At 48.4% G+C, this 13073-nt stretch overlaps 1 protein-coding gene across 1 annotated transcript; it reads right to left on the reverse strand.

Moving 5' to 3' along the window:
- Positions 1 to 3780: 3780 nt before the first annotated feature.
- Positions 3781 to 6701, reverse strand: LOC123127970 (uncharacterized). The gene is made up of 7 exons (XM_044547847.1): positions 6345 to 6701; positions 5631 to 6219; positions 5365 to 5493; positions 5210 to 5281; positions 4937 to 5002; positions 4365 to 4403; positions 3781 to 4269 (listed from the first exon to the last, which is right to left on the reverse strand). Exons 1-7 carry the CDS (start codon positions 6650 to 6652, stop codon positions 4087 to 4089), a joined length of 1386 nt encoding a protein of 461 aa, XP_044403782.1. The 5' UTR covers positions 6653 to 6701; the 3' UTR covers positions 3781 to 4086.
- Positions 6702 to 13073: the final 6372 nt, after the last annotated feature.

The following is a 13073-nucleotide window of genomic DNA, read 5'->3' on the forward strand; positions in this document are numbered from 1 at the left end:
CCCCTTCACCCCCCTAGGGCTATAGATACTCCTCCATCTCCTAGGGACGAATCCAAGGGGGGTCGAGGCCCCTCCTAACGATCACGTTTTCCCTTGATAGCGATTAGGCAGATCCTAATTATGCACCCATTTTGACTCAATTCGCCCCCCCCCCCTGTGACGCATCGTCAAGCTCCTCAGGACTCCTCCCCATGCCCCAGCCCATGTACAATAGTTACAGACTAAAACCTAGCGTAGGAAAAAAGCCCAACATCAAACGCGAAGCCCAGCAGGCAGCAGAAGCGCATGCAGGCCCTTTGTTTCCTGGCAGTTCGATCGACATATTTGACCGCAGATCGTGGCTTCGTGTGACCTTCCTACCCATCGTCCGCTAGAGTCTCCGCCTACCGCCGCCAGGATGAATTTTCTCCAGCCTTCACGCAAAAGACCACCAGAAGGGGACCGATCAAGGTCTAGCACGGCTGCATAGGTGCAGGTTAACCATAACTCCTTGCTTGTCTCTTGATTTTTATTTTGTTAAAACCTACGCTGTTGTGCCATTAAAAAATCTATGAACATTAGAAGTTAATTAGGAAATGCTTGATTGTCTAATTCTATTTCTATAGATAAGAAGAGGAAGAGAACAATGAGAAAAAGGGCATTTACGTCCAACCAATGTTGGGGATATCGCTTATCGGAAACTTATCGGTCGACCCATGATAAGTGGTAAATCGGCCAATTTATCGGCATATCGGCTGATTTATCGCCATATCGGCTGAATTATCGGCCGATTTATCTTATCGGTTAGACAACGGTACGCGATAAATCGACCGATTTATAGGAATATCGAAAGATATCTTCAACAGTGCGTCCAACCATTAGAGCTTCAATCCCCAATCGATCATATCATCGTCAACCAGCATAAAGAGGATCGTGGTAAGCACCATCCACCAATAGAAACCACAGATCTGACAGCATACCACATCCAATAATATGCCTATATGGCAAATCCACTCTGACAATTAGCCTCGGTTTCAAATCTCAGTTTTTTGTTGTCTATATGAATGATTGATTGACTCGAAAACTAGATTCAGAATCAACTTGTTCTAGTACCATGCACTAAAATTTTCTATATAGCAAATTCAAAAACTATTTTTTTTTGTAAAAAGTCAATAATTTGGTAGTATTTTTTAGTGTTTACATCAGTGAAAGCCTGATTTCAGGCCTATGCTTTTTTGCATACTTTAAACCGTTTTTCCACTCGACCAGTGCTCATTAGTCCGTAAGAGAGCGTAAGTGTGGAACTCGCCCCCCCCCCCACACCCCATACAAAATTCCTGGCTCCGTCCCTGCCATCTCCTTTATTTAGACTTAGCTAAGAATAGATCTAGACATTAGAGCTTAGCTCATGTATCTCCCCTTGTGGGATTCCTCTTGAGAGAGACACACTCGATTGGAGTTCAAGGCCTCTATTGGAGAAGATCCCTAGGGATTCAAGGCCCCCTTGAGGGAAGGATCAGATCACCAAGACCTCATCTCCTTTGGATTTGAGATGAACTTTACCATGTACCCATGTTCCTCTTGTTTTTTATGTACCTTTGTGGATCTTGTGTGGATTTGAGTTTAGTGGGCGTGTGATTTGGGCTTGTTCTTGAGTGTTCCTCTTGTGTTTTCCCTTGGTGTTCTTCTTGTTCTTGGAGATTTTCCCTCCAATTCGTGAAAGATCTCCACTTAGGGTTCCACCCTACAACAAAGGGGGAACATGCTGAAATGTCCGTGGCATCAAGATTGGGTTGATTGATGAAGGGAGTGCTATATCGTCTCACCCAGCCCCAAATATAAATGCTTGCGGGCTTGATTTAGTGCACCCTAAAAAACATAGCGACTGAGTGGGGGATGGAAATTCTGCTAGACAAACTTTTTTTGGGGCCAAAATCAACATATACGAACGGTTATTACGACGATCGGACCCATAATGATACTCCGCAAGAGTTGCTCTACACATAATGAGAGGTGCACGGTGCTACCCTAGCCGCACACACGCTGTTCAGGCCTCCTTTGGTTTGGAGCAATTTTGTAGGATTTCCTAGGGATAGGATTTTTATAGGAAAAATTCCTTTAAAGTTATTTGGTTTGTAGGAATGAAATTATATTTCTATTGAGGAATTCTTTCTATCCTCCATAATTCATAGGAAATAAATATTAGCCTAGACTCAACGAAAAAAATCCTATAGTATGAATCAAAGAACATTTCCTTTTCTATTCGTATGCATAGGATTTAAGATACATGTCATCTCATTTTCTATAACTTTTTTGTTTCTATAATTTTCCAATCCTATGAACCAAAGGAGGCCATGTCATCTCATGCCAACTGTAAAGGAATGCCGTGTTAAGAGACACAACCATGTGGTTCGAAGATGAAATGAGGAATGCCGTGTTGAGAGACACAACCACGTGGTCCGAAGATGAAATGTGTTTTGAGGGAGACTGAATTATTTCATCTTTTTGGAAAGACAACGCTAGTAAAGCCTAATTAGGAGAAATTATACCCATCTCCCTGTCTCGTGTCGTTGGACGTGGCCCCTAGCAAAGCTTTGGCAGCCTCGTCTCCCTCCCATCGATCGGAAAGAGAGGAATAGACAGCTGACGCACGAGCGGTTTGACGCGCACCGGTCCGATACGCTTGTCGCTGGACGCCTGCGCGGCAGCGGAGGACCGCGCGATGTGGACGGACGGCTGATGGCGAGAGGAATTCCACGGCTGCCGCGACGCGTTGCGGGTCCTAATCCACCCTATGGCTCGTGCGCCGGCCCCCGCGTGATGCGCCGTGTCCTCGCTTTCAGTCGGGTGGGACTGCCCCACGCACTTCGGTCGAACCCATTAATTCCGACGGCTGGTTCTCCTCCGTTCCGCCGCCCACCTGCCCACGCCTCAAACGTAGGACGCGTCGCGGACACCCACGCCGACCGCGGCAAGAGTAACTAACCGTCTCTGTACTTAGGGTTGGCCTAGTGCTTCCTCGGGGCGCTGTTTTCGTGGGGGAGGTGACGCCGCGTCGGAATAAGTTGTCTCTACTCTTCCTTCATCTTGGCGTTGCTGCAACCGGTGGGGTCGGGGGGCAGGTGGCCTCGTCGTCTCGCCGATCTTTGGATCTGGTGAAGTTCGTGTCTGGTGGTCGGTTGACGGCGCTCTCGCGGGTGGCGGTCGTGCCGGCTGTTGTAGTCATGTTTACTGTCTTATAATTGGGTGCGTGGATGACGGCAGGCGGCGACGTTCCTCTTCTTCGACTACATCGGATGAAGTTGATGGTGTCGAGATCTGTTGACAACGGGGAAGATATGTGCCACAAAGACTCGATCTCACCGCTTGCGGCGACCCACTTCATCAGATCAAAAGCACCTTTGTATGCGGTGGTGCTCTCTTAGATCTTGATATGGCAACTGTTTTCATCTTTTTCCGGCGTTGCCATGGTGACGGCGGAGGTTTGTGGACTACAACGTTACGGTGAGGTACAGGTTTCTGCAAGGGTGGAATAGTAGTTTTACTTCTTGTGAAATTCTTTATGCAAAGTTCCTTGACAAGCATTTGTGTCTCGTATGGTGACCATATGTGTAATCTCATTGCCTAATGAATATATGGTTGCTTCCAAAGAAAAAACAGTCTCTGTAAATGGAGTACACTGCTCTCCTGTGCACAACCTATCTCGTCTTCCCCGCCGAGACGCCGGCCTCCTGCGGCGAGACATCATCTGACTTGCGGATCATCAAAGAGGCTCGGATGTAGTACATTACTTAACAGATCTTGAGACATATCTACTGATGATTTTATATCATGCGCAATATTACTGTATTAGTAGCTACAAATGTCAGCAACGTACTCATACCATGTCTGTAAGAGAGCAGTGGTTACTCGTTACAGATCAACAAACTTAATTAGAAACGCAAAGAGAGGAACGAATTATAACCTAGGCAATACAGGCACCACAAGCAGGCCGGTCATCAGCTGCCTACATAACTTGGAACGATCAATCTGCGTCGATCGGGCAGGCGCGGCGCAGAGCTACTGAGACAAAGGAGTTTTGCAGCGCAGTCAGTGAGGCAGGCTCCATCACCGGTAGAGGCAGCCCCTGTACGCCGGCGTCCAGTAGTCCATGGCGTTGCCGTCCCGGTACACCTCAGGGGTCCACGAGACAGGGACCAAGCAAAGCCCTCTCTCCCTCAGGTCATGCTCCCCCTCCCCCTTGCTCGCCTCCGCGCGCTCTCCCCATGGAAGAAGGTTGCTGCAGTTACCCTGAAACCCACCGACGACGACGATTAATTACGTGCTCGTAGCCCGGATCTTATTTTGCAAAAAGAATGGATTTTGCAGCATCAGTTTGTCTGTACCTTGTTCCTGCTCGCGTTCGTGTACGGCTCGCTCAGCAGCTGCGCAAACAAAGCAGGAGAGGCGGGCTAATCAGCATAGCTGGGACTCGGAAAGCTCCACTACTCTCTCTGTGATGGGATGGCGACATGTGTGTGTGCGTGCACTGTCCTTATCTCATGTTTCTGGTGGAGTGTGAGGCAGGACAAGTTGGGACATTCTTTATGTGGTCTCTCGGGTATATTTATGCATGACTAGGAAGTGCACTGATAAAGGGACGCGCAACAAGTCAATATCATATGTGAAGTGGAACCAGCTAAACAGTCATTGCAACGATTCATTGCATCTCGGAAGATACCACGGATCGTGTTTCGTGTGTGGTGTGCGTATACGTTTCTCGTCTGGACTACACTTTCTTTTTACTAGGAATGTCGGGGTGGGGGTGCAGGAATCTTATGCTTTCCCGGAAGCTTTTGTGGCTCTAGCTAGGTCAAATTATACACGGAGAGCATATGCATGCATGAATTGAGGGATTTTTGAAAGAATGGCATGTAGAGAATTAATTCGATCTGCAATATGGTTTTAGTATTTATACCTGTACTTGCTCGTGCAGAAACTTGATATACTTGATCGTTTCAAACAGCACCGATGCTGTGTCTGTCTGCTCATATGTGAAGTTGGAAAGGAAGAGTTAGACTAGAATGTTACCCTCCCTCCTATCCATAATAATTGTCACTGAAATGGGTGTATCTAGACCTATTCCAGCGCTACATACATCCATTAGCGACAACTGATATGGATCGAAGGGAATAGCAGTTTCAGAATTGGTGACATCTGAAATAAAAACTTTGTTTATGTGTGTACCTACCTTCCCAAACGGCGAAACGATTTGCTGCAGTGCTGTGATCTTCTCCCCCAGCTTCACTTTAGGAACTGGTTGCTGCATTCGGTAGCCCAATGAGCACCTCACAGATGCTAACTGAATAGTCTGCTATCAAACATTTAACTTGTTTTCGCTGTTACCTTAGGAGGTGATGCTGTGGATGCCTCCTGCTTGGACTTCTTGACAGTGCTTTCTCGCCTTTCCTCAGATGTTCGCTTCTTACGATCAGTCGCCGCCGGCGGTCCACTGCCGCTGCTACTACTCCTAGCCTGAACCCACAGTACACATCCATCCAAGTACCAAATTACGTATGGTTCATGAACAGCTGTCACTGATTAGTGTACTAGCTAATTGTACCATTGGCAAGTCACTGTATCAAATGCTATGGATGTGCAAGCATACTTACGGGCAGGATCTCTTGCTCTTGTCTGCTTCTGTCTGGCCTGTCGGCGGATCTCATGTACGGTGGCACCAACGTCGATTCCTTGGTTGGTTTGTAGCCGCCGATAGAGCCGAAATCCGGCAGACTCCTCAAGCTAAAAGGGCTCGCCGCCTCCATTGCTCGGCCGTCCTGGCAAATCTTGTCAAGCGCTCCCAAGCCTGAATAATCCAGGCTAGCGTGCATGGCGGCACTAGTGCGAGTACTTATGTGCTGCAGAAAGGAAGCCATGGGGTTCCCATGTTCTTGCTGCGGGTGGTTGATGCCTTCCTTCCTCTGATGGTGGTGGTGGTCGTCGGCGTAGGATGGCATGCCGCTCATCATGTTCATCCCCTGGGCCTCGAGCGCAGCATTAGAACCGCTCCCCATGAACAACGGCGAGGCGACAACCTCGTACTTGATCGGAGAAACGTCGGAGCCTGCCTCGAACCGTGCCGCGAGGGCGGGTGCGGCGGCATAACGGCCGGCCGGGACGTCCTCGAACATCTCCTGTGTCACGTTCTTCGATGCGAGCAGGTCCAGGAAGTTCTCCCTGTAGCCGGTGTTGTCGTTGCTTCTGAAAACAGAAAATATATTTGACTTGCGATGACATGGATCCACTATCTACATCAAGCATTCAATCGAATTACCGGGAGTTATTACTAGGACTTAGGGCATGCATGCATATAATTAAGTACTCACAGTTCGTCGTGGCTCCAGGCCTGGCCGTGGACGTGCTCGCCGACCGGCAGCCTCATGTCGGCCGCGCCTGCCACCGAGTCGGCGGCGAAGGTCGAGCCATCGAGGAGAGCCGCGGTGGACGGCCCGGTGTAGGGGCTCCAGGAGGGGGAAGGCTGCAAGGCCGCATGCGCTTGGTGATACTCCCACATGGTGGCGGCCGGCGAAGCTGCGGAGGAGGTGCTGGCTGCCAGGTCCGGAAGGTCGGTTGCGTCCTGCTGCTGGCGGGGCATGAAATACTGGAGGTGCACCTCGCCTGCGTGCAGATGCATAGCATGCGTGGATCGAACAAGGCGCAGTGGACCAAGTGGAGTGGACCAAAGTTGCCGTGGGGGCCTATTTGTAGCCGCAAGCGCCTGGAAGTTTTCCCGGCGAGGTTTTTGAGGAGGATATGCTCACGTTGCCATGACGAAAGCATGCGGGAAGACATCATTGAGAATTTTGTCTCCTTTCTTTTTCTTAAATATCACTACTGTGTATGCATGCGGATCGGAGTAGCCATGCTTTAAAAGTTTCAGTAAGAAGACTGTCATCAGACAGACAGCTAGTAGTATGATTCTGAGCCTTTTAAGAACTGTTTATGCAAATCTTGGTGAAGCAAGGGCTAGCTACGTGTAGCTAGGCGTTAGATAATCCTACGGAACTTTGAAGTTTCTTGCAGTTTAGCTTCTTCAAAAAGGTGAAGTACCTACCAGTATCAAGTGCTGCATTTCATTCATTTTAAAACTCGCTAGAGCCTAGAGGTTTCTCACTTTATCGTCTCACCAACCCATTTAAGTGCTCGACGGCTATCAAATTCGTTTATTTATGGAAAAGATGCTTTTTAGGTAAACCGTAGGTAAATTATCCATTGCAAAATTTATCTATCAATTATATATATACTAAAAGCATAATAGAAAAGAAACAGAGATGTGCTACAAATTGACCTCCGCTCCCACCCGTCCACACTCGCCCAAAGAGAAAACTACCCATTTTTGTTTGAGAGAATTTTGACACGTTATTGACTAATGAACATCACATTACTGGAATTTTCACATACGTCGGGTGGCATGCTCTTCGCCGAGCGCTAAAACACGGACACTCGGCAAAAATAACAACGCCGAGAGTCACTCTCGGCAAACCCAGCTTCACGGCAAACTGCTTCTTTGCCGTCACTGCCTCATGGCAAAGAGGCACCGCACGGCAAACCCTGCAGACGCCGAGAGCCGCTCACGGCAAAGAGGAGCTACGTGGCATGCCCGTCCGCAACAGACGACTCCGTCAGTTACTGCGTACATTACCGAGAGCCGCCAAACGACACTCGGCAAAGTACATGCCACATCCTATATTCTTTTTTGTGTGTGTTCTTTCTAACTGACATGTGGTCCAACTAATCACATTTATCAGTAAAAGTTTCAAATAACTTGCTAAATATTTTTGAAAAAAATGACGATATCTTTGCCGAGAGCTGCTCTCGGCAATTCTCCTGACCAGTAGGACAGTGTGGCCCACATGGCAGCTGACAGTTTACATATCGTTGCCGAGAGCTTGTCTCGGCAATGCTCGCCTTCTTTTCTGAGAGCAGCTCTCGGAAAAGGTGTGGGCACAATAGTAGTGTCTCCCAGACGACCAATTTTCCGAGAGGTGCTCTCGGAAAAGGTGTGGGCACAATAGTAGTGTCTCCCAGACGACCAGTTTTCCGAGAGGTGCTCTGGTAGTATATCGTTTTCCGAGTGCTGCTCTCGGAAATCTTTCCCATCCATTCTGCTGTTAAGCTATTTCTTTTTTGATCCCTGCAGATAAAAACAACTACAGTGCAATTTGGAGTAGTCCACACATATATAGGCATAATTTGATCATATATATGCATAATTTGATCTAGTCCACATATGTATGCATAATTAGGGATAATCCACATATTGTCACACACAAGTCGAATGTATTATCCTAGTAGACGTCACACACAAGTCGCAAATTTATACATATTGTCACTAATTGCAAAACACGTGCACGTCACAATAGAAGTACACTTGTTCATATATAGATCATCTTGAGGAGGAGAGGCCATCGGGTTAACATTCCGGAGGAGGAGGGGCATCACTTGCACTGCTTCGAGATTACATAAGAACCTATAAGAGTAGAGTCACGTGAGGGTGGTTCGTCCCTATGTAATGAATCTTCTACTGTAGTTTAGATAATGTTCTACCTGTAGTTGATCCTCAAGCAGCTTCAACCTCTTGTTCGTGTCTTCCCGTTCCTTTTCTCTGGACTCCTGCTCATCCTTCTGCCTTTGCTCCTCTTCAACAGCCCGCTACTCCATTAAATCCTGTAACATGGTATTAGGCTCATATAGATTGGAACGATGCTATTTCGAGACATGGACATAAATGAAAGGTTAGGATGCTAACCTTGATGCGCGTTATCTCACGTGATGCGGCGGTTGGGCGACTCCGTATGGACGGAGTTGAGCTGGTGCTTGAAGCACGTATCTCGTGCAGTTTGAGATGTGAGGAGGTGGCGATCGCCTCATTGCAAAGGAGGTGGCGGCTATGGCCCTTCCCCTGGCCAACAATGATGAGAAGCTCAGGATCAACGGGCTTGGACGTAGGTTCGGCTTCCTGCCCGTGCACCTCCTGGAAGACCTCTTTGAAGGTCCCCCACTTCTCCTTCCCCGACTCACTGCAGAACTCGGCGCCATCCTTCCCCTTGTGACCTTCTCTCCAGGCTTCCAGGATGTGGACCGGGCGACCAACCTTCGCTTCCTGCAAAATTAACCATAAAGTTTAATGAACCAAGATGCACCGTGCGAAAAAGTTAACATCTTAATCCACATACCATGTGTTGCTTGAGAGCGGTTAGGTTCCGGCTCCCGTGGACATGAGCCGGGCCTGACATTTTGGCTTGATCGTTTCCCTTCTCCACATGTTGCGCTTGCCATGCTGGGTCACACCACATGTCAACCAGGGCCTCCCAACAATCGTCCTTCATCCAGGGTTCCTTCGACTAGTCAGACAAAATCGAATAATTGGGGAACAAGAGGGATGAATCAAAGTACTAGCAACCGATGTAGTCACTTACCACTGACATGTATTCTTCTCGCGACAAGTTGGTCTGGCAAGCAGTCTTCCTTGTCATCTTCTCTCCCTTGTCATCGAGCGGCCGACACTGCATCACGGCTTTGTATCGCAGCGTGTGCTTGGTGTCAGAGAGTATCTTTCGGGCAGATTTCATGACGCCTTTGATCGCCTTCTACTGCTCACCATCCACGCAAGCAAATGTTTGCTACAAGAAAGCATATTGCATCTTCTCACCATCCACACAAGTAAGGATTTGGATATGGAAAAATGCAATGGTCGGAGCGAAGATACTTACAAAAAAGCATTGATGACCCGGGTGGCCATGGTGACATTGTGCTCGTCCTTGTTGTGTTTGTAATGCTCCCAGGTTAAACCCGGTGACGGCGGCTCGTCATCACCTGGCTTGGACAATCCAGGGAAGTGCTTCCTCAAGAGGGAGCCGATGATGTGGTTCGGCGGGCATGCCCCCTTAGGTTGTGTCGGGATAAATTTCCACTGACTGCATGATATAAAAGACAAGCATATGTGAGTGTCAAAGTTGAGGCATCCAAAATATGATGGACGGTCGCTGGCAGCATTTGGTTCCGGGACCTTCCCCGGACCACGCCCGGATTTCTTCCTCTTGGAAGTGTTGCTCGAGGTAGACCCCGAGCCATCCGAGGTCTCCATGTCGCCCGACTCGGTAGCGAGCGGATCTGGTCCATCTAAGTCCACTCCGACATCGCCATACAATGATGACTCATCATCGGGAGTGGACTGATGGGAGGCGGACGACTCGGTCCTACCAATTGGGACTCTCCGATACTTACAGTGCCCCCATCAGAATCTGAAAAACAAAATAAATATGGTGAATATTAACCATACCACTTCAATAGGCATCAGACTTTTTTTTATCAAAGAAGGGTTTTCCCCTTCCGATTTTCATTAAAGAAAACCAAGCCAACAGGTATTCACATTGTTGATTAGTTCACATATCAATGTTAGGGACTATGACTAGTTGGATGCTTGGTTTCATTTCAATATAAAAGTGGAGCCGGCCTATATGTCCAAACGAAAAAAATCGTAAGTTATGTGAAAGAAGAGTATAAGCACAACCAAAATGGTCAATAAAAAGTATTGAAGCATACTCCATGGTTTATGCAAGCTTCATTTTAACTGGATATAATATATGTCAACAAGCATAATTCATATATGATTCCCACTCTTTAGATCTTATCAAATCTGACTTGGATATACAGTTCGCAACAGGCTCCTCTAAATCCCGACACAATAACAACATGTATTTCATTGTTCTTGATGATAGGCGGAGATTAAAGTTCACTCAACATATGTGGATTATGGCACCATGGACTTTCAAGTACTCTTAGAAGGACCCCAAGATTTGGATAGATGGTCGAAAGGTACAATGCTTAATCGTTGCGGTCTATTCCAAACTTCGTTACACAAGCAAGCAATTTATCCATGGTTCGACTTTGAAACCAAATAATGTATGATTCCTTGCAGGTGCATTCATTCCTACTTATATAAGGAGGCGAATTTAACTCATGATGCAAGATTTTCGCACATCCAAAACTACAAACTTGCAAAACAAATGAATGTGGCAAATGACATTGAAAATCTATTTCATCATTGCAGATTGCATGTAACATTTATTCACCAACTAGTGATCATGGCATGACAATACAAACACCTATGCCTGCTCCACCGGTGGCAGTGCCTGAGAAAGAGGATGCCCCTGCCACCATGACTCTCAACGACGGAGGAGGACAAGAGGAAGAGACGAGAGAGGGAGGACGGGCCGGTTTTCTACTAACCTGAGGGCATCTCCAGCTGCCGCACTACCCTAGGAGCTCCGCTGCAATGGCCGTCCTCGGGCAGCATCGAAGAACCGCCGCACCGACCGCCGGCCATGAAGCTTGGTGGCGGTGACAGTTGGGCGCGGCGGAGGAGGGGGCCGGCAGGAACGAGCCGGAGCAGGCGACGACGCGGCGTGCCGCGTCGTCGCATGCGGAGGTGAGTCCGTCACATCTGTGACCCCACTATCTATCTTAGGGTTTTTAGGGTTTAGGGTGCGTACGGTGGGGGTGGAAACTGTTGGAAGTATGCCCTAGAGGCAATAATAAATTGGTTATTATTATATTTCCTTGTTCATGATAATCGTTTATTGTCCATGCTAGAATTGTATTGATAGGAAACTCAGATACATGTGTGGATACATAGACAACACCATGTCCCTAGTAAGCCTCTAGTTGACTAGCTCGTTGATCAATAGATGGTTATGGTTTCCTGACCATGGACATTGAATGTCATTGATAACGGGATCACATCATTAGAAGAATGATGTGATGGACAACACCCAATCCTAAGCCTAGCACAAAGATCATGTAGTTCGTATGCTAAAGCTTTTCTAATGTCAAGTATCATTTCCTTAGACCATGAGATTGTGCAACTCCCGGATCCCGTAGGAGTGCTTTGGGTGTGCCAAACGTCACAACGTAACTGGGTAACTATAAAGGTGCACTACGGGTATCTCCGAAAGTGTCTGTTGGGTTGGCACGAATCGAGACTGGGATTTGTCACTCCGTGTAAACGGAGAGGTATCTCTGGGCCCACTCGGTAGGACATCATCATAATGTGCACAATGTGATCAAGGAGTTGATCACGGGATGATGTGTTACGGAACGAGTAAAGAGACTTGCCGGTAACGAGATTGAACAAGGTATCGGGATACCGACGATCAAATCTCGGGCAAGTAACACACCGATAGACAAAGGGAATTGTATGCGGGATTGATTGAATCCTCGACATCGTGGTTCATCCGATGAGATCATCGAGGAGCATGTGGGAGCCAACATGAGTATCCAGATCCCGCTGTTGGTTATTGGCCGGAGAGTCGTCTCGGTCATGTCTACGTGTCTCCCGAACCTGTAGGGTCTACACACTTAAGGTTCGGTGACGCTAGGGTTATAGAGATATTAGTATGCGGTAACCCGAAAGTTGTTCGGAGTCCTGGATGAGATCCCAGACGTCACGAGGAGTTCCGAAATGGTCCGGAGGTAAAGATTTATATATGGGAAGTCTTGTTTTGGTCGCCGGAAAAGTTTCGCGCATTATCGGTATTGTACCGGGAGTGCCGAAAGGGGTCCGGGGGTCCACCAAGGGGGTCCACCTACCCCGGGGGGCCACATGGGCTGTAGGGGTGTGCGCCTTGGCCTATATGGGCCAAGGGCACCAGCCCCAAGAGGCCCATGCGCCAAGAGATAAGGGAAAGGAAGAGTCCTAAAGGGGGAAGGCACCTCCTAGGTGCCTTGGGGAGGATGGACTCCTCCCTGGCCGCACCCTTCCTTGGAGGAAGGGCCAAGGCTGCGCCCCCCCCTCTCCCTTGGCCCTATATATAGTGGGGGGAAGGGAGGGCAGCCGCACCTAAGCCCTGGCGCCTCCCTCTCCCTCCCATGACACATCTCCCTCCTCCCGCAGCGCTTGGCGAAGCCCTGTTGGAATCCCGCTACTTCCACCACCACGCCGTCGTGCTGCTGGATCTCCATCAACCTCTCCTTCCCCCTTGCTGGATCAAGAAGGAGGAGACGTCGCTGCTCCGTACGTGTGTTGAACGCGGAGGTGCCGTCCGTTCGGCGCT

Source organism: Triticum aestivum, chromosome 6A (assembly GCF_018294505.1).
Source record: "Triticum aestivum cultivar Chinese Spring chromosome 6A, IWGSC CS RefSeq v2.1, whole genome shotgun sequence".
NCBI lineage: Eukaryota > Viridiplantae > Streptophyta > Magnoliopsida > Poales > Poaceae > Triticum > Triticum aestivum.

What these genes read in the sequence shown, in the direction of transcription:
- LOC123127970 (XM_044547847.1), bottom strand. Translation starts at nt 6,652, where the DNA reads ATGCATCTGCACGCAGGCGAGGTGCACCTCCAGTATTTCATGCCCCGC. An exon ending in GCCTGGAGCCACGACGAACT is followed by an intron (nt 6,220 to 6,344) that starts GTGAGTACTTAA and finishes TTCTGTTTTCAG; the next exon opens with AAGCAACGACAACACCGGCT. An exon ending in CCACAGCATCACCTCCTAAG is followed by an intron (nt 5,282 to 5,364) that starts GTAACAGCGAAA and finishes TACCGAATGCAG; the next exon opens with CAACCAGTTCCTAAAGTGAA.